This window comes from Eublepharis macularius, chromosome 9, assembly GCF_028583425.1.
Source record: "Eublepharis macularius isolate TG4126 chromosome 9, MPM_Emac_v1.0, whole genome shotgun sequence".
Classification (NCBI taxonomy): domain Eukaryota; kingdom Metazoa; phylum Chordata; class Lepidosauria; order Squamata; family Eublepharidae; genus Eublepharis; species Eublepharis macularius.
The window spans coordinates 20,483,108-20,505,474 of NC_072798.1; the positions used below are offsets into that span (position 1 = coordinate 20,483,108).

The 22,367-nt window shown below is 43.0% G+C and overlaps 1 protein-coding gene across 1 annotated transcript in view; it reads right to left on the reverse strand.

Annotated features, from left to right (window-relative positions):
* Positions 1-22,367, reverse strand: part of CACNA1C (calcium voltage-gated channel subunit alpha1 C) — a 681,102-nt gene that overhangs the window by 66,690 nt on the left and 592,045 nt on the right. Inside the window, exons 33-35 of the mRNA XM_054988003.1 lie at positions 20,864-20,896; positions 17,167-17,295; positions 14,864-14,929 (exon numbers count right to left, since the gene is read on the reverse strand). Of these exons, the coding sequence (XP_054843978.1) occupies positions 14,864-14,929; positions 17,167-17,295; positions 20,864-20,896 (228 nt within the window). The remainder of the gene's footprint in view (positions 1-14,863; positions 14,930-17,166; positions 17,296-20,863; positions 20,897-22,367) is intronic.

The following is a 22,367-nucleotide window of genomic DNA, read 5'->3' on the forward strand; positions in this document are numbered from 1 at the left end:
CAGATGAGCAGATTCTGCCCATCATTATCAATTTATGTTTTTCTACCTGGTTATATAAGTAGGTAAAGCTGAAACACTGACATGCTTTGTACCAGAGGGAGCAGCAGAAACAGATTCTCCTTTTAATTTCAACTAGGAAACTTTTGTCATTGTCAATTCTGTTGCATCCAAAATGATATAAAAATCCTGCATCATATAGTCCTAAGAAAATATTTACATGTTGCTTACTGTGAAGGATACTTATTTGGCAAAATCCTACATGTATATCAACACCTGAGAGATGGAGAAGGGGCAAACCCCAAAGGTAGATTAATGGATGTAAGAACAACAACAAAACTACTTGGCACTTGGTGCAAGATAAAATTGCCTGAACCTTTCTTCATTATTCCTTCATCATGACAAACAGGAAACACAATTTAAGGCAAGAACTTTGGATCAAAGTAGATGTAATATGGAAGATTCATGATCAAAATGTTGGGGTTTTAATCCCCCCACCGTCACTTCCAGATCTACTGAAGCTACTTGTTGCCTCATGGAGGAAGAGAGATCCTAGAAAGTGGTACTGGAGTCCAGTATTCTGCCATCTGATCTTTTGTCTATGGGTACCAGTAGTTTTTTGCTTTTTCTTGTATACCATTTACATGAAACCACTGGATATGGTCAGCTGGCAATTTGGAGGATTTATATGGAAAGGAAAGATACTGTTTTAGTTTTCTTTTCTAAGGGTAGAATATAAATAATAAAATGTAGTAGTACATATATCCCAAAGGGCCACCTAGCAGCTTTGTGATGGGGATGAAGATTTAGATTAAGAAAATAGCATATTTCTTGGTCATAGTTCACATACAGTTTGAGGGCCCTCACAGCTACTTGAATTTTTTTTTAAATGCAGAAGGTTCTGATGACAGATCTCCTGCATCGTATCTAGTTTGATAAAGATGCTGTCAGAGACTGCTAGCTTAGATATTTCAAGTAACTTCACTGCATGAATCCAAGGATGCATGAGTTAAAGATTTATTGATAATCTAAGAGCTCAGTACAGCAGACATTGCGTTGACAGGAATAACCATTTCCTCCCCCTGCTAAGCATTAAACTCTTCAAGCCCAACCCATTCTACTCCCTCCTTAGTTACGCTCTTAAGCTAAGTTTTAAAGTTCCCATCTAATTAGCTGAAGAAGGTAAAGTGAAAGTAAACAAAGTTGTTGCTTTGACTAGGCCTGCCGGTCTTCTTCGGCCAACTGGCTGCCTCTTCCTGGTAATGCTGATAACATTCCTTCTCACAGCTTCCCTGCCATGTAGCACTTAATAGCACTCTTAAAGCAGGGCACAGGAGATCAGGCCTGCAGCTCGATAGTGAACCCCTCAAACCCCCCAAATTATGACAGGGGCCACTCTGACAGATGCACAACATTTTTTAATCTTTACTGCTTGTGCATTTATTGTTTTTCTTAATATTTGGGGAAATGATCTCCAATAAAAGAGACAGAGTGTTCAACATTCATTTGGAACAGTTGTATAGTTTGAATATATCAGGTAGAATTTCCAGCTATCAGAAATAAAAAGGTAGCTCTGGGTTTTGGCTGGTTAGATGCTAGCTGTTTCATCTGAAGTTGCCATGATTTATTCACTATTTTTTTTAAAATGAGCAATCCAGTGTTTTTAAAACTCTCTCTCTCCACTGTCAGTTGCTCTCTCTTTCTAATCTGTATACTTCTAGCCAAATTGATTACTTAACCATTCTCTGATAGCTTACTGTTTCAAGGAACTCATGAAAATGGTTAATTATCAGCATTGTATTTATTTTTGCTTTTAGCAAGCCAAGTTGATGGTTTTTGTTTTAAAATAAGGTTTATTATTAAGAAAGAGGAAAGGCAGGAGAGCAGTACTTTTGCTGAAGGAGATTTGGATTAGACATATATAGTAGGATCTTGTACATTGGGGCAGATTTTGTCAGATTTTTGAAGGAAAGACAGCACTGTCATCTGTGGATGACAGGATGTCCTGCAACGAGCCCCTCTGCTCCATCAGAGGACATATCGTGTCATAGGTGGAGTTCCAGCGGGTGGGAAGGTCCTGAAAGAGTTGGTGCTCGGGGTCCCCCCTCCCCCTGCCTCTGGAACAGCTCGTGGGAAGAGTTGATGCTGTGGGAGAAGTGGGAAGCGATGCAGTGGCAGCTGTCCAGATTGCGCGTCCACAAGGTTCCTTTGTCTCAGCTGTCCCTTGGCTTGCTCCCCAGCCCAAGCATGTCCCTCATTACCAAGTGCAGCTTGTGCACCATGCACACCAGGCCCGGGAGGGATGCCTCCTTCAGGGCTGCCAACATGTTGCTTCCCGCATCCATCACCATGAAGCCACGGATAAACTCTTCCCCCCGGCCATCCATTCCCTCAGTGCCACCTTTATGGTGGTGGCGATGTTCTTCCCAGTATGGACCTCATTCATCCCCCAGGCCTGGAGAAGAACTACCCTGTAGCCCGGTGTCAAGCATGGCACCTTTTTCCAGGTGCCAGTTCTTGGCCTGGGGCGGTGGAGGTCCTCTGGTTGCCACCAGTGGGCTGTGATGGGAAAGTAGCCATGATGGCAGCCTCTCCAGAGGTCAACCGTGAAGTGTACTGTACAGCTTTTGGCGGTCGACAGCTCTCTGAGCACCATGTCTCGCACAGACTGGTAGAGGGCAGGCAGGACTCGACACCCAACGGTGTGCCGTGATGGCATGGAGAACCATGGGGCAAAGTGCTGAAGCAGCTTTTGGAAGCCCATGCCCTCCACAACGGATAGGGGGAATCCTTGCAGGGCAATCATCTCCGCTATGACAAGAATACCTGCCTCCTCAGCCCTTGACCTCACCCTTTTCAACGGCAGTATCCCTGACCCCGATGGAACAACCTCCCCAAGGAAGGCCTGCCGGACTGTTCCGTTTCCACCAGCAGCACCCTTGGGGCAAGGCTTCTTGCTTGGGGTAGATTCCGGTGACCCTCCCACTCATCCCGCCTCACTGGAGCTGGTGGCCCTCTGTCTCCCCCGCCAGATGTTTTGCTGGCCGAGGACGGTGATCACAGACTTGGGTGCGCGTCTTCAGGTGCCTAGTCAGGACCGTTGATGACAGGTGCTTTGGGTCATTGCCCCTGCGCACCAGGCCATCACAGACATGGCACCACACCACACGAGGGGTCATTCAGAAGGGCCCGAAAGTGCCTCCATACAGAGAGTTTGAACCATGGCCCACTAACTGTTCCAGAGGAGGGAGGACGAAGGGTTACTGGCTGCGTTGTGGAGCTGGCAATGGAAGATGGAGTGAGAGGTAGACTGCAGGCAGGGACAGCACCGGGAGTTTGGGATTGGGACAGGATGGATGTTTTGTCGAACCCCAACCATTCCTCCATGGATCCCTCACCCTCCTCCTCCTCAAACAGTTTAAAGAGTTCCTTTTCCCCCAGTGGCAAGAGGTCTTCAGCCTCCTCCACAGCCCCCACAGGTGATTTTTGGGGGGCGGGATTCTCTGCTGCCCTAGAGTCCTGCCCAGTACTGCTTCCTGTGGGGCAACCAGGACTTCCCCCCACGACCACCCTTGGCCCCTGGCCGAAGCACCAGTGTGCCAGCAAACAAGAATTAAGGAGGAAAAAAGGAGAGAACACTGTGAGCCCTCAGCCAAGGTGCCCACTGAGCTTGGCCCCAGGGCCTGGCAGCAGCCCTGGAACCAGAGGCTGGGGCTAGAGCCCTAGTCCAGCACTCCAAGAAACCTGACCAGATCAGGCACTGATAGTAATCAGGGTGAGCCCTCAGCTGAGGTGCCCATTGAGCTTGGCCCCAGAGCCAGGCAGCAGCCCTGGAATCAGGGGGGGGGGAGAGCCCTAGCCCAGCACTCCAAGAAACCTGACCAGATCAGGCACTGATAGTAATCAGGGCGAGCCCTCAGCCGCAGTGCCAATTGAGCTTGGCTCCAGGGCCTGGCAGCAGCCCTGGAACCGGAGGTAGGGGGTAGAGCTCTAGCCCAGCACTCCCAGAAACCTGACCAGATCAGGCACTAATAATCAGGGTGAGCCCTCAGCCGAGGTGCCCACTGAGCTTGGCCCCAGGGCCTGGCAGCAGCCCTGGAACTAGAGGGGATAGATCCCTATCCCACCCACTACACACAGAAAAAATCCCAGCTCCAATGCACTCTCCCTGTCTCTCTCCTAAAAGGCTAGCAACAGCTCTGTCCCACTCCACTGGCTGCTGAAACTGAATGCCAGAACTGGGAGCAGAGTGCCTTTTTGTAACCAGAGGTCTCATAGAGAAAAGCAGGAGGTCTGTGGTTGGCAGTCAGAACTGCCTAACAGGGTTTTCATAGATGATATTGGAGTGCCCATGGCTACAGAACACCACCCCTCCCCCCTGGTCTCTGGTTCCATGTAACCAATTGTAACCAATTTGGAGCTCCACACTTGGAAGGAAGACTTGCTCATCAAACTAAGTTCGGCTTAGATTGGGGTTTCCAGGGCGACAGAAGGAGTGCAGACAGAGTGATAAGCAGGGTTGAAGAAAGGACAGGAATTATCCATCTCTCCCTCTTTCTCCTGCCTGTTATGCTTGATTCACTCGTTTAGTAACATAGTTCACAATGCCTAGTATGCAATATGAGAATTGATAATGAGCTGCAAGAAATAAGTTGTGAATTAACTCAAGATCCTTTGAGGCTAGGAGCCTGCATTTTGATATTTTGGACTTGCCTCCTTTGGGGATGATTTGGTGTTAGTTTTGGAGGACCCTTTAAGGAAATTGAATCCTTAATGACAAGATTAAAAGAATTTGGTGTAGTGGCTGGTTTTAAGGTTAATAAACAGAAGACCAAAGTGTTAACTAAAAATATGAAAATACAGTACCAAATGAAACTGGAGAGCAAAACAGGGTTTAAAATTGAGAAAAAAGTAAAATACTTGGGTATTACTTTGTCAAACATGAACTGTATGTTATTCCAAAATAATTATATTAAGACTTGGAATGAAATTAAAAGGGATGTGTTAAGATGGGATAAGATTCAACTATCGTTGTTGGGAAGAATAGCTAACAATTGAAATGAATGTTTTAACTAGAATGTTATTCCTATTTCAGACAATTCCAATATTGACAACTGAGGCACCATTTAAGCAATGGCAGAAGGATATCTTGAGATTTATATGGCAAGGCAAACCCCCAAGGGTTAAAAGTTAAGGTTCTACAGGATACAAAGGAAAGAGGAGGTTTGGGTCTACCAGATTTGAGATTATACTTTGCGGCCAACTGCTTGGTTTGGATGAAGGAATGGATAATGTTAAAAAATAGAAGAATATTGGACTTTGAAGGGCATGACTTAAAATTTGGGTGGCATGGGTATCTATGGTATGACAAAGTTAAGGTCAATGCAGAGTTTAATAATCATTATGTAAGGTGTGCCATTTTGAGAGTATGAAATAAATACAAACCTAGGTTTTGTTCGAAAATACCTCTTTGGTTGTTGCAAGAAGCTCATTTTAGAAGGGAAATAGTGAGTCCAACTAAATGGTTAACATCGTTACTTGTTGGAATTTTCTCAAGGTCAAGTTAAAATTAAATCAAGAGAGGATTTGGCAGAAGAAGGGCATGGTTGCCAGTGGTTTCCCTATATGCAAATCTCGGAAAGATTTAAACTAGACAAGAGTCAATATGACTTCAAACAATCTAAAACTAAATTTGAAATTGCACTCTGTACAAATGATGAACATATTATTTCTAAAATGTATACACTTTTGTTGAGGTTTGAGACAGAAGAAGAGCAAGTAAAAGAATGTATGATTAAAGGGCAAATAATTGTAGATGTGACATATTAATGGAGCAATGGGAAAATATGTGGACAAGTGGATTGAAATTTACATTAAGCTCTAGTATCAAAGAAAATTTCTACAAGATGGTGTATCGTTGGTATATGACTCCTGAAAAACAGACTAGAATGTATAAGGATGCTTCAAATGTATGTTGGAAATGTGCTAAACAAGGAGGGACATTTTCAGTGGGCTTAGACTGGAGTAACTCTGTTTAGGATTGCACTATTTATCATATGTGGTGGACATGTAAGAAAGCAAAGTTTCTGGTTGCAGATACAATAATTGATTCAGAAGATTTTGAAGATTAAAATCCAGTTGAAACCAGAGACTTCTTTGTTGGGAATAATGGACAGCCAGTTGGAAAGCAGCTTTGGAATTTTGTTTCTGTATTTGATTACGGCATCAAGAGTACTCTATGCACACAAGTGGAAAACTCCAACATTGCCTACAGGGAAGGAATGGTGGATAAAAGTATTGGAGTTTGTGTCAATGGCAAAACTTACTTCACTGATTAGGGAAAAGACATTAGTTACATTTTTGACTGAATGGAAACCGTTTATAGATTTTTTTACATGAAATGGATAATAAGAACTTGATGACATCTGGATTTATGGATTAAGAATCATGAACAATAGAAAAAAAGGGCTCTTATGTTTAACTTAGAATAAGTGAGACTGAAAATGATCCATATTTGTGGTGGAGAAAATCAGAACTCAATCTGTAGTTTAGTTTGGGGTTTTTTTTAACTTGTTTATGTATTGTTAGTGTGTCTTCTTTTAGAATGTTGTTTTTTTATCTTCTGTGTTTGTTGTCTATAGCTTTTATGTTATTGATTACAGTCTAAATAAAGAAAAATCACACACACAAAAGAAACCTAGGATGCAATTGACCAGCGTGGCAAAGTAAAAGATGGCTTACATTGCAACAAAAAAGCCAGTCTATAGGACTCCTCTGTAAATTAATAGTATCAACTTATTTATGGAAAATGATCTGAGGGGGAGTAAAAGGCAATGACAGGCTGGGCAGAATGGAGAGATCAAGGAATTTAAAAGCAGTTCCAGGACAATAAGTCTTAATCTACGCAGGCAGCAAAATGAAATGGAAACGAAGTGGCTTAGTTGGTAAAATAAACTGTATCTTTTTTTGTTTTTTATAAAAAAAAATAAAAAGAATATGAGAGCAAAGTTAGCATCGTAGTCTATTGCAGGCTTTGGTGCCAGAGCCCATGGTACTGTTAATTAGTTTATCATTATGAGTGAGTAGTTGCTTTAGGTTCACAGGCTGTCTGTAAGCAAGAAAAAGTTGGTCCCCCAGTGCCTGTGTGAGGGAAGTGTCACAATCCAGCATGGGTTGTAAGTCATTAATTATGTGTTGAACTGGCTTGAGTTGTGACCTGTAGGTTGCCACCAGTGGGTTCCTGTTGTTGTTTTCTTTGGGCCTATCTTGTCACAAGTTGTCCCTGGGTGTTATTCTGGCCTTTCCAATAATCTTTCTCACCATGTCAGGGGGATACTCTAGTTGCAAAAATGCCTGTTGCCGTTCCTTCTAGTGAGAGATTGTCTGTCTGAGAGATTGGAGCAGATGGCAACAATGGATTGCTTGATGTGGTTGGGATGGTAGCTAGAGGCACGTGGATATTTTTGCCGATCTGTTGGTTTCCAGTATAATGTGTCCCTTGTATATCTGTACTGTGGTATCCTGGAAGTCTATTTCTTGTGTCCAGTGACTCATAGTTAAATTGATGGTGGGGTGGAAGTTGTGGAAAGTCTAGTGAAATCTCTTGAGGGCTTTTTTCCCATGAGCCCAGACAATAAAAAATGTTATCAATGAATCTCAGATAAAAGAGAGGTGTCAATGGGTAGGAGTTCAGAAAACGCTGTTCTAGGTCCACCATGAAAATATTGGCATACTTTGGAGCCACGCGGGTACCCATGGCTGTGCCACTAATTTGGAGCCAGTTGTCAGGTCTTGCCAGATACTTCCCCAATCACTCTGGTGTATGAGTTAAAGATGATTTTATTAGGAAAAATACCAGTTCAAGAAGCTGTAACAATGGAATTGACCAGAATGCCTACAGATAGTAAAGCAGGTTCAATTATAGGACACTGCCCCCGCCCAGTGTAAAGGAGAGGCCGTTGGAGGTTTGGGCATGCATTGCCTGGGAAGAGAAGAAGGGGGGAGAAAGGAGCTCTGCTCAGTCTCTGTATTAAGTCCAAGGCTTCAGCAGGAACTGGTAACCAAAACACCTTGCCTGGAAGATAAGCAGTTAGCAACAAAGAAACAGAATACTGGTTTTACTCTGCATGTACTCAGAGACACAATACATTCACAATGACAGTACACTGAGGGCATGGCAGATGTGGTGGAGGCTTATCTGACATTCTTCCCCCCCCCCAAGAACTGCCCCCGCAAAGAACTATCCAGTCCTTGGTTTCTCCAGGTTTTTATATGGAACTGGCACACTAATCTAGGGGCATTAACATCAGAGGACTTAACCCATTCTACATTACTCTTATCAAAACGAGTCAATTGAATTAAGCAGTACAGCTCTCCACGTTTCACTTTAGAGCCCAGGATAGCCTCCACTTCGTGGTGAGGTTGCCCTTTCACAATGAGAGGGGGTGGGATTTCAGGTTCTGGATGCCACACATCAGGTAGTGGTGCTTTCTTCAAGAGACTGGAATGGAATACGGAGTGGATATGTTTTATGTTCTTTGGCAATTTAAGTTCCACAGTCACTTAATTTATCATTCTGAGGATTTCAAATGGCCCCAGGTACTTCCACCCTAGTTTTTTACTCGGTTGTTCCCCCTGCAGATTTTTTGTAGAAACAGACCTTGTCCCCTACTTTCAGTTCCCGGTTGGGGGTGGGGGCGCTTTCTATTAGCTTGTTTTTTGTAATCCTCTTTAGCTTTGTTCAACATTTGCTTAATCACCTCCCACTGGTTGGTTAGCTTAGTCCAGGCTGAACTTGCTCAGTCTCTGCCACTTGCAACAGTGCCTTCCAGAACTTGGCCACGAGCTGTGATCCTCGGTTGGAGATTATCTTATCAGGAAAAGAATGTAAACATACCACATACTACATGAACAAAGCAGCTAGCTTTTTTGCTGTCGGTAATTTGGAACATGGTATGACGTGGGTTTGTTTTGAAAATAAATCCACCACCACTAAAATCATGGTTTTCTCCTTAGATGTGGGGAGGTCTGTAATGAAATCCATGGATATCATGGCCCACGGTTGAGACGGAGTCTCAAAAGGCCGCAACAAGCCAGGAGGCTTCCCTCCCCTTTTCTTCCCCATTAAGCATACTTGGCAAGTGGAAACATACTGCAACACATTACACCTCATTTTAGGCCACCAAAATTGTCTGTGTACCAGGTGCAAGGTTTTGAGATATCCAAAATGCCCAGCTAATTTGTCTTAATGACAAGTCTTTACGACCTCCCCTCTCAGGCTGGCAAGTATGTACAATTTCCCTTGCCTGTACTAGGCCCCATGTTTACCCTGCTTTAGTTTGTGTCTCTGGGCATCTCCTCCCCTTCCTTTTCCACCTCTGCTTTCACTTTTTCCTCCCACTCCATGAGGTCAGGCTGCTCCACTTTGGCTTTCACTTTAGCCTGCTGTCTAGTAACAACAGCTCCTCCCAGCTGTGCAGGCAAAAACAGTGTCCACTACATCCTCCTTTTGACTGTCATGTTAGGGGAGGCATGAGAGGGCATCCTCCAGGAAGTTAGATTTGCCAGGGAGGTGTTTGAGCACAAAATTGTATCGGGAGAAAAACTCCACCCACCTTAATTGCTTGGTGCCCAATTTCCAAGGGGTGCGTAATGCTTCCAAATTTTTATGATCAGTCCATACTTTAAAAGGCATTTCAGCCCCTTCCAACCAATGCCTCCAAGTGCATAAAGCTAACTTAACAGCAGATGCTTCTTTGTCCTATAACGCCCAGTGGCGTTCTGTCTCAGAAAACTTTTTAGATACATAAGCACAGGGGTGTAATTTCCCTTCATCATTCTCCTGTAGGATTACCCCCCCCCCCACATCGCAACCTCACTGGTGTCCACCCGGACCACAAATTTACAGTTCTCGTCAGGGTGGTGTAGAACGGCTCAGAGGTGAACAATCATTTCAGGCTCTCAAAAGCTTCCTGGCACTCTCCTGTCCAGGCTAATTTAGCACTAGGCTTTGCCCTTTTGGGCCCCTTCCACTTTGTCTTCAGTAAGTCAGTAAGTCAGTCAAGGGTAGTGAAATCTGAGCAGTTTTTTTATGAATGGTCAGTAAACATTAGTGAACCCCAGGAATGATTGCAACTGCTGTTGGGTTTGGGGGGCTTCCCATTCAACTTTGGCTTGTACCTTGGCTGGGTCCACCCCCAACTCTTGGTCTGATACTCGATATCCCAGAAAGTCCAGCTCCTTCTTGTGAAACTCGCATTTGGATAGTTTAACAGGTAGCTGGTAGGGGTGCAGGATTTTCAGTACCTCCCGCACCAATTTCACATGAGAATCATAGTCTTGTGAATACAACAACATGTCATCTAAGTAAACCACTACCCCTTTGTAAAGATATTTGTGGAGAATCTCATTGATCAAATTCATGAAAAATCCCAGAGCCCTTTGCAATCCAAAAGGCATCACTAAGTACTCATACTGCCCCAAAGAGGTGTTGAACATGCTCTCTCATGCTCCAGTGTCTGAGGTGTGTGTACGTTGACTTGCTTGCTGTTGCATCCACAGCAGCTTGACCACTTGCTCTTGGTTCTCGATCTAACAAGTGAGTTGGATCCACCCCAGCAGAGTTCTTGGATCATCTTGCACCATAGCCTTTGCGACCAAATCCGGGTTCAGCTCCGCATCGAAGAATTCGATCTTCACTCCCTCCGTCCAGTCTCTCACCTTGGTCGCATACTCCCTGAATTCTCTGGCGAATTCTCGCACTGGATGGTTTCCTTGCTGTAGACTTCTCAACTTGAACCTCGCCCTCTCCTCCTCAAGGAGGTCCTTGAACTGTTCCTTTAAAGCTCAGACAAAAGCCTCCACGCTTCTCAACTCCGGGGCTCAAGCGATATACAGGGTTACATACCACTTTGCTGCAGGGCCCTCCAGCCGGGATCCTAAATAGTTTACATGGCTGGCTTCATCCAGAAAGGTGTGCCCCCACTCCCTGAGAAATTCTGCCGCTTGCACCAGGAAATATCCTTGCTCCTCAGGATCGCCATTGAAAGGAGCTTCCAGGTTGCGCCACCCGGGCAGGGCCTGGAACTCTCCTATCTCTTGCGGTTCCCCCCTCTGGCAAAGGCCTGGGTGCTCTCGGTCCTTGTGGGGCATCTGCGGGTGCAAGTGGTTCTGGCGGTCCTCGGGGTTGGGCGGTTGCCTGCAGCAAACCCCACATGAGTCCTGTCAGGGCGAGTAGGTCGCCCTTTGTCACCTGTAACTCCTCCCGAAGCACTGCCATAGGACTCGCTTCCTCTGCCCCCGGTACCAGCTCCCCTCCCCCTCCAGGGGATCCTCTAAGAATAGACTCCTGCAAATACTCCTCCAACGACTCCTCTGCCATCTCTTTGTCTCTGTCCACTGCCACGTACGGGATTGCTCTAGGCAGTGTCTTCCAACCAAGGTATGGAGCTGGCCTTCCACAGAGGTGAGCTGGTATAGTGCTCCTTTGAGCCCTACTTGCTTCTCGCCGCTGCCCCACACGGAGTCCAACATGGGTCCAGTGTCACTGCCAACCACGGTGGGGTGCTACTCCTTCGCCATGGTATCGTTCCAAGTCCCATCAGTGCCTCAGCACCGAGCCCAGCAGTTCTGCGGGGTCTTTTGGTAGTCCTTCAGAGCTCCTGTATCCGCTTCGTCTGCCATGGTGCAGGTAACGGGCTTCAGAGCTTTGGTTCTGAAGGCAAGTTCAGGATTCTGGTCAAAATGTCAGGTCTTGCCAGAAACTTCACCAATCACTTCACTGCATTACTCTGGTATATTAGAGTTAAAGATGATTTTATTAGGAAAAATATCAGTTCAAGAAGCTGTAACAATGGAATTGACCCAACCCAGGTTGGGTTCCCAGGCTTCAGCAGGAACTGGTAACCAAAACACCTTGCCTGGAAGATAAGCAGTTAGCAACAAAGCAACAAAATTCTGGTTTTACTCTGCATGTACTCAGAGACACAATACTTTCACAACCACAATACACCGAGGGCATGGCAGATATGCTGGAGGCTTATCTGACACCAATTTGATGTGAGAACCCATTTGGTGTAATAGTTAAGAGCAGCAGGACTCTAACTTGGAGAACTGGGTTTGATTCCCTGCTCCTCTGCTTGAAGCCAGCTGGGTGACCTTAGGTCAGTCACAGCTGTCTTACAGCTCTCTCAGCCCCACCACCTCACATACTTTGTAAACTGCTCTGAGTGGGTGTTAAGTTGTCCTGAAGGGTGGTATATAAATCAAATGTTGTTTTTGTCATCATCATCATCATCGGTGTCATCATCATCACCACCACCACCACCACCACTGCTCTTGGCTTGCCTTCTTCCAGTAAGCAGGCATACTCAGATTATTGACTCAGGCATAAATATGACATGAACTTCTATATAAAGTAAATGGTTTGAGATAAACAAATGAAGTATGCTTCTAATTTTAAGTCAGCAAAAAAGTTGCTAAAATTCTGAAAAGTGAAAAAAAATCATTCTCTTTCTCAGATGTGGTGCCATCGAAGTACTAGGATAACTTTTCACTGGTAAAAGCAACATCTGTAAGTGGACAACTATTGCTCCAAGATTCCTGACAGCAGTGTTATGTGGGAGGAAAGTGAAATGGTGAGGAAAGGGTTTTTGCTTGCCTTTTAGCAGTGACTTCACTTTAAAAGCAAAATGAAAAAACCCTATACTGTAACCATTGATAAGAGACCAGTTTTTTAGGTGTGTGTGGGGGGGGTATGATCTAACAACTGTCACACTATTTTAATTAATGGAGTTATAACAAGACTATAAGAACAGTGCAGATGATAAAGAGAGTATGAAGTACTTATAAAATTGTGCTATTAATATGAACTCAAAGATCCTGATTTGATTCTTATATTCTAATGAGCAAGGTAATAACAATTCATCCAGGGAGCAAATAGATTACTTAGGAAAAAAAAGAATGACTCATATACATTTTGTGATCTCCCACCAAATGGTTTGGATTGACATCAGTATATCTAATTCTCAACGTTTGTCGACTGGAGACATGAAGAGATGAAATATTTCAACAAACGTGAAAAAGCTCCAGGTTTGCAGAAGATCGTTTCAAGTAGGTAGCCATGTTGGTCTGTAGTAGAAGGGCAAGTGTCAGGTCTGTCATTGACAGTCCTTCCATCTTTCTTGTTTTGCTATAATTATTCAGTGTATGTGTGTGTGTAGTTTTTCACACAGGCCAGTTCGCTCCTAGGAAGACAGCGTGCTTATCTCGAATGGCTCACCACAGTGGCCTTGGGACGGTTCTCTCCTATTCTCCCACTGACTGACTATGCCCAGCTGGGTCCTGCGGGTGGGGGGCTCCCAGGGAAGGACTGGAACTTTGTAGCAAGCCTCCCCTACGTCATTCTCAGCAAGAGATCTATGTACTGCCAGTCGCTTATATTGCTTCTGTAGAATCTATGGACATATATACGCTTTAGTTTTTATTTTCCAATAAACAACCTTGACTCAAGAGAGCTTGGATTTCTTGCTGCAAGGGGGGAAGTCAGCTACTATGTATCCTGTTTTCCATAGCCTGACAGCAAGATTTGAATCCAGTGGCACCTGAAAGACCAACAAGATTTTTAGAGTATAAGCTTTCGAGAATCAAAGGCTCCCTTCCTCTGAAGAAGGGAAACTTTGACTCACAAAAGCTTATACCTTAAAAATCTTGTTGATCTCTAAGGTGCCACTGGACTCAAATCCTGAAGATTTGCAGAAAATTCTGATCTCTCCCTGCAAAATAATTGAAGCAGCACTTGTACCTTTAAGTAATGAATGTCTTCCCAGTGGTCATTGTGGGGGTTGTTAGGGAGCCACAATGTTATTGCCAGCCCTGGTTTCTGTCAATGTAAGGCAGGGGGAGGGAGACAGGAGGACCCTTTCCAGGTCTGTTTTGGACTTTGAGGGTGGACATATTGGGTTCAGGCTTGGCACCAACCACTGGGCAGTCTGATACCATGTGACTTACATGACTCATCCAGTCCTGGCTGCTTGCTACTGTTCAACAGCAGTCACCCAACAAAAGCCAATATGATGTAGTGGTTAGTGGTTCATACTAGAATCCGGGAGATTCAGGTTTAAATCACCACTCCGTAATGAAAGATCACTGGGTAACCTTGAGCTAGTTATACATTCTCAGGCTAACTTACCTCATGGGGTTATTGTGAGAATGAAGAGGAGGAGAGAAGAATGATGTAACATGCTTTGGATCTCCATTGTGGAGAAAGGCAGAGTATAAGTGAAATAAATAAATAGAGCTGATGATGGGGACCAGATAAAAAAATTGGTTTGTGGGTAGATGGAACGAAGAAATCAAGGAAAGGTGAAGATAGGGGGGTTGTCAGGAGTAGAAAAAGAGGAAATAGAGTGGGGAGGGGGATACAGGGGAAACTGAAGTGTCCCCAGAAGTCCTCACAGATTCCCTTCTACACAACTGAGCTCAGTAGCTGGTACAGAACAAGTGGGCCATAGTTTTTATGAGTAGAGGCTGCTAGGAGGGAATGATGGAAAGCCAAAGATGAAGTGAGGGAGGGCCAGGTAAAGGTAAGTTGGCTACTGGGTGGAGAGACGGAGGCAGGAAAAGGGGAGAGGCTGTGGGGCTTTGGGGGAGGGGAAAGGAGATGCCCCTAGCAAATCCTTGTGGGTCCCCCACTTCTAGTTAATATGAACTCTAGATTCCTATTTACACAGTAATTTTAATATCTTTTCTAATGCCACCTCAGATTATTTTTGCACAGTAGCTTGAAGCTAACTGTACCGTATCACTTGTTTCCAGTGATCATCATATATATGTTTGCATGAGAAAACAAACTTAGGAAGATGCCTACCTGCATCCCGATCACAGCATAGATAAAAAACAGCATCACTATTAAAAGAGCCACATAGGGGAGAGCCTAGAAGAAAACCAAAAACAGATCATGGTGCATCATGCCATAAGACAGCTCTGTATGTTGAAAGGGATTAGACCCCAAGCTCCTATATTACTGAAAGAGAATGTGGGGAAGGAGCAGGAACTACAAGTTACCTTGCCTGTTACACGTGGCAACTGCATTTTTGCTTCTACTTTCAGTCACACTTTGCCATGTCTGAAAAGGAAACATGTACATCTCACCCAAGGGGAGGTGTGGCCATGCAACATGAGTTCCCTTTTGGACATCACAACATGCAACAGAAAGTGAAATCATGGCTTCATTGTGCTTCTTCCTGCATGTACTGAGTAAAGTGCAAACAAGGAACTGTTGTCATGTATACAGTTTGCCACTAGGTGCCTCTACTAATCTATCTTTGATTTTGCCATATCACCCTTGTGTCATCAAAAAGTCATACTGTTTCAGTTTCATCATCACTAAAGCTGGCTTCATGTTTATTTTTCTCACATAAGTATTAATATTCGCATTAGTAAAAGCAATGTGTGAAGTGACCCTTAGACAATATTAATAAAATTAATTTGGATGTATATAAACAAACATGAGATAAGGTCTATTAACTGCGTATCTCAAGCACAGTAAACATATTAGCATCATCTTAATATTTGCAGATGTATCTTGTTGATGTGCTTGTGATTTTCAGGGTTTTTCACATCTATCAACTGTATCAGTGTGATACAGCTCAATCAGTATAAAATACTTTCACTTATTTAAAATTAAGTGTGCCTGCCATTGTCTTTGATCAGCTGTCCAAAAGTCAAAATGGATTCCTAGCATTTTTCCCCTGTTCATTAACAGCAGTTAAAACACATTTTTAAAATATGAGAAAGATCATGATTATGACGCCTGTTCAGTGGAAGATTATGGAAACAAAGCATTTGGTTACAAGGTCATTCACTATATTTAATATAACTTCTGGGGAAAACTGGTTGCATTTATTCACCCAGGTTTTTTATAGATTCAGTGCAACTGTGTCTTTGGACTCCAGTAATCAATAGATGCTATGGTCAGATCACAATGTTTTGAACAAGTTGCAAAAACGTAGCTTGCTGTAAACACAATGCTAGTAAACATCACTTTTTTGACTCATTGAGACAACCATGTTTGACTGGTTTCCTGTCGCTCAATAACTGAAAAAATCATTCTTGTTATGCGTATTTAATTTCTGTAAGCTTGGGTTTCTCTGCCTGTTGACTCTTGGTCATAATATTTCTTTATGACCTTGCATGTGAACATACATTTTAATATAAAATAATCCAAAAGAGAATAGAATTAAGGAGCTAGTAGCCACTAGTGTCTCAGAAAGGGGTGCAGGGATAATAGTTGGAATGGGGAGGACAGATAGAAAGGACTGGTGTGCTGAGAGCCCCAGTAGATTTGAGCTGGACAGTATATTGCTTACTGAGCAATAGGGCTATGAATCTTATTTGGGATCTCTTTTCAGCCTTCTATTGGGTAATACTGAAGATTGCTAACCTGCTGATTTTTAAACAATTGTGTTATTTTAAAGGAACAATTAACCATAGTTCCTTGGATTATTTGTTTTCAACCATGTGCCATTTATGTTCAACCCATGGTGTGGACTTATAGGTTCTTGTGGCCATAGGCATGGCTTTAATTTTTATGCCCTGGTGTCCATGATTTGTTTTGTGGTCATGCACAAGGGACTGAACCTGTATCTGGACAGCCTACAGTGGCCAAAAACACATAATTCACCAGTGTGAGGAAATAGTATTACTCAGCAAGATGACTGGGGGGCAGGGAAGGTGGAATAATTCATCACCTTAATTTTAATATAAGATTTGCAAAACTATGGCAGTAAAATATCTTGGAAAAGTATAATAAAATCCCTCTTTTTTTCTTAACACGTTTAACTAGATAGATTTGATTATCCTGTTTCAGAATCCCTTATGCTGTTAGAACTGTGCATGGCTTGGGGAGAGTGAATGAATTCTAGACAACAGCTCGCCCTTTTTTCAAAAGAAGACATTTCTTTGAGTTGGGCTTTTGAAATCCTCTTCCACAACACTCTCACTCCCTAATCTTGCATAGATGCACGGAAACTGTTGTCACAGGGTATGAGGTGTTCAAAGATCAATGTAAATCCCTATACAAATGTGTAATGCCAGAGCAGGAAGCACGAGGTGACAAAAGAACCAGCTTTGTCCCACAGCACAGCCACGTAAAGAATAATGAAGGAATACCTGGAAGGACTTGATGAAGGTCCAAAGCAGCGTGCGGATGCCCTCACCTCGGCTCAAGAGCTTCACCAGACGCATCACACGGAAGAGTCGGAAAAAGGTGATTGAGATGCGAGAATTTTCCTCTGCGTTCTGGAACCCATTGGCACAGAGGGTAGTAGTTACAACAGTAGATGAGGAACACAGACCCTGGGCCACAGAAAATGCTACTTCACAGGAAGAGCTCACTGCACTGTTCCCTTGCCTTATAGAACTCTAATCTTCCACACACCTCAGAAGTTCAGATAGATGAAAGCAGAACTAATCAGACTTTCTTCTAGGACTGTGTCGTCAAATTTATTTTTTCTTTCCTAATTTCTCAGTAATACTTGGGTTTTCAGTGGGGGTATCCAAGATTTCATTTCTCCTAGTATTAACAAGAATTTTCTGCTGAGAGCGTGGTAGTATGAGGCATTTTTTTCTATGGCTATGGGTGAAAAGTTATAATTGACTGTGAGGCAGAATAAGGTTATTTTAATTTGGAACTACCTGATTCTGAACTTCTACTTCATAATGTAATTCACAAGTGTAAACAATTATACACTGGCATGAGGTGTCCAGGGAGACTCTCTCCATTTTGTCTCTCCATTGTTCTCAATCTCCTACTGTTGCTTGGACATGGTATAAAGTGGAAGGAGAAAATAGTAAGGCACATCATCTCTTAACAGCAACTACAGTTTAGCACAATAGTACCTTGTGCAGATACTACTTTGGCATGACAGCCATAGAAACTCTACCAGTCTGCTGCCTGATGATCTGGATTTAACGCACAACCAGCTTATAATATGGTCCAACTGGTTTACTGATTTAAGTGATTAGAATCACAGCCATAGCTGTTGTCCTCACAAACAGCTCTCTCTTCTACGTGGCTAGGAGACAGAAAGATGGGTGTCTGAAGACTACCTGGTCTTCCAATGAATATTTTTTGCAAGCATTCAAAATGTTTCTTGTGGTGCATGCAAAGGCTTGTGTGTGCCCAGTGCGACTCCTTCTCCCACAGCAGCTCCTCATACCACATGGAAGGATATTGATGAAGCTCCTGTGAGTTTTGAGAGCCATTTTTCAGAGGTGTAGACGGTTGCTGCCAGGGAGACAGGAAATGGAAGCTCTGCTGCACAAATAGAGCTGAGCACACAATGAATGGAAACTCAGAAAGAACATCTATAGAAACACATGCTTCCTTTTGCTTGGCTGGTGACTGAGAGCCTAAGGCTTAAGTGGAAGGAGAAAGTAGCCCCAACCTAGGAGACAGCCAGTGAGTCTTCATTAAGCAATAAGAAGCAGGCAAGAGAAATTGGGGTGGGATTGAGCGGGGGGGGGGGGCGCGCTTACAGCTAATTCTGACAATTGCTCTTTCGTGGAGAAACACCTAGAAGAGCAGATGCATGGAAAATGTTGTATTTTGAGCAACAAATGTTTCATGTGTATTCTTCCATGCGTGTTCCTCTTTGCAGGAAAACACTGGCTTTATAGCCTCTAAGCTTTAGTTAAACTATCCATGATATACTTAACCTACATTGTCAAGAAGAATAACAGCTGTGCCAAACTTTGCTTCTGAATAGTGGTTCTTTTTCAATAAATCCTGCACTGCAAACAGTAAGCCAGGCTAAAAAGTTTTATTTTTGTGGCTTTGTACTGTATGTTCAGTTATTCTCACTGTCCTCAATTATATTCTCATGACCCCCTAGGTATTTCCCACAGCCTGTTCATTGCCCTGATAAAGCAGTTATTTTGGCCTGGTTGCTACTGTTTAATGGTCCCTAGAGTTTAAAACAGGGAAAAAATTCTATCTAGCCTCTGCTGTTCTCACAATTCATGCCTTGTCCCTTAATGTTTGCCTCTCCCATAGGATTTCCTATGGGACCTGTGGCTAACTTCAACATTCCTTGTGCTGCACTCATGCCAGGACAAGTTTCTTGAATTGAGTGAGATCAGCTGGTTTGCCTTGGTTTCTCTAAAAATACTTTCTGCCAAGCAGATTGCTGCAGTGTGTGTTCTGGGAAATGGAGCTACTAAACTATGCTAAGGATGTAGGTTTGTTTCCTTTGGTGCCCTACCAGTACCATCAAGTTCTTTCTGCTAGATGGAGGGGAGCACAGTGCAGTACCATAGGAGGAAATAACATTCTCTCTTCTGGATACACATTGTGTCCCTTCCTCTTCCACTGCTGCGAAGCCAAGAGATTGATACTAACTAGGACATGACCAGGAAACAGTGCAGATCACCCCTCTATCCCATACACATACACATGGATCTGGACTACTCACCACTGTGTACACTAAGAGAGAACAGACCTTTTGATTTCCTGTTAAGAGCTCAAAACTAGCACTTCTTCCTTTTATATATTTTGTGAGACCCAAGTCACAGAATGCAGTTTTCTCTGTACTTTCTTTCTCTATTTTTATCTGAACAATTCAGTTTACATAAAAGAACTATGTTTACTTTTAAAACAACGTATTTTAAGATGCTATGACCAGAGCCCATGTTATGCCTCCTTACAACTCTATCAGACCTTTGTTGCTTTGATACATTTGTTTTCAGTGGGCTGATCCACTGTTTGCAGAACTCAGTGGCCGACTCTGATCCTTTAAGTATGTTCATTAGTCAATTCTGCAGCAAGTGGAGGAAGAGAATACTCTCTGTCCAAGGGCAGTACAATTCAACTGAGATCTCAAGGGAATGTTACAATGTACCTAGTGCCCATGGCAATGCTGATGACCTTTCTTGTTATTCAGCATAGCCGACTTCCAGAATCTTAGACACTTGAGATCAAGAGGAGCACCCTCTGAACTTGTTAAGCAGACCCAAAAATGCCATCCATTCTCCTAAAAGTTGACAGAAACCTGCTCCCACCTAAGTCCCAGTACTCGTTCTGATGCTAATAGGAAAATTTATGCTAGTGTAATATTACTGAAAATATTTACTCACTAGTTACATTTCAGCATTGAAACCCTGGAGTTTTACAGCACACCATATGAATTATTGTGGAATATTGCAGAACCTCTGTGTTACTGTATCTATAGAATTATTATAATGTACAAGTGTTGCAACGAGAAGACCCATGGAAAATAACAGCAGCATCCAGTTAATATTAATCCCAGTCCATTAGCAAGACTATTATGGGGTGATTATAACCCGAATAATAATTTGTGATAAATAAACCCTATATGCATTGAATTACATATGGCATATACTCTTTTCATATTCTATTTGAGCCTTTGGGGTCTCCATTGCATATCCCAGTTTTTTCCACACAAAACCATGAATGTAGACTTATTTAGTGATTTATTCTTAGTGGAAATAATTTTTCATGCCAATCCAGTTGCTTCAAAGAGCTCATAGCTAACAAACAAGAAATCTTAAAAGGATCCCAGTTCTCTCTTGGTAATAATTCATTAGAAGGTAAGACAACAGTTAACTTGACTGAAGGAAAGCTCAAGGATGCACAAGAAATACAAATCATGTGCAGCATAGTCAACAGCTCACGTGAACACCAGACTCAACAAACGGATACACAATATGGTGGCTTCATGCAGAGATAACTAGGCTAGGCTTGGAAACAGATACCCGGTCAGGGTGGAGAGTGAATAAGGAGTGTATTAGGAGATTAAGGAGTGTGTTATAGGAGAAGAAGCTGGGAGGGTGTTCTGTTAGATCTTACCATAGAGGAAGAGCATTGGGTATGTTCAGCTGGCTTTAAAGAAAGGCAGACAGAGATAAGCTGTAATAAGTCTCCATCGAAGTAGGCTATGTCTTGGATGACACAGGAACAACAAAACACCACAGCAAGAGGAGGAAGGGAATAGGAAAAAGAGACTACACAATAGAAAATAGGTTGCTTCCCTAGAATGCAATGGGTCATGTTCAACCCTGGTTTAAAGAGGTGGTGTCCCCATGTTGGATTTAGCAGAAGTCACACACTCATAAAAGTTAGGATGGATGTGAATTTGACTCATTGCCTTATGAATATATAGACAACAGGATCTACTGAGAAGTGGTCTGGAATACATTATTATATTTATTTTCTCATATACTTGGTCCTTAAGACGATATGCCTGGAACCATTTACTTGCAATAGTGACATGACAAATCCATTCCATACTCACTATTACATACTAGGATAAGATTTGAGTCCTGTAGCACCCTAAAAACCAAGATTTCCAGCGTGTAAGCTCCGTGGAGCTTCTCTCTTGAAAGCTTATACCCTGGAAATCTTGTTGGTTTGTAAGGTGCCACTGGATTCAAATCTTGCCCTTCTATTACAAGCTAACACATCTACCTATCTTAAACTATTCTGTTACTAGGATGAGAACAGATGTTTTAAAGTTTTTTTTACTAATATCTAGGATTTCCAGAATTAGGAGAAGTGTTATTTTAGAGTACACTAACAGACGCACACAGGAAAAGCTGTAGGAAGAAAACACTAAATAAGGAGCTGCCTTCAATAGAGACAGACCAATGGCCAAGGTAATCCTATAGGGGTTCCCTCTGCCTTTTAACAGCCTCCAAAACCTCAGCCAAGTGTTTCCTAGATGGGCAACTATTGATATTAAACTCAGGATCTTACATGTGATGTAGTCTCTGCTATGCTTTTGGAGCAAGCAGTTAGACATTTGTTAAGTGCGTTGTATGTCTAGCTGCTACAAGATCAATCTAATACATTCTGAAACTACATCAATTGATGGTGGACATTTCTAAATAATAGCTGTTTTCCTCTGAAAGGGATACGATAGAATGCATTGCACTTCCTCCTGACCATGTCTACCAGTTCAGAGTTAACCACAGAAATGAGAAATGGGAAGTGATACTTAAAGCTCTTGGTTGCCAGCTGTGGTCAGAGTTTCAGCAACTCGTGAAAGCACTAGTTCAGTCAGAATTGTATTTATTAAAATCCATGCATGTGTACTGGCTTTCCTAATGTGTCATTTCTCAGACACTGACAGCATGGGGAATGCTTAGAGTCACTTATACTTGTATTGTTTGCTTTTTTAAATGGTCCTTTTAGTTTTGGATGTCCTGAACATTCAGTGGCATGCAAAAAATACAAACAAAATCTTAGCGCTCTCTGGATAGTGTGTTAAATATCAAATAATTAGCTTTAACCAGTCATATTCATCTCTGTTTCTCTGTACTCTGCTCCTACCAGCTGACAGAGATTTAGCAAA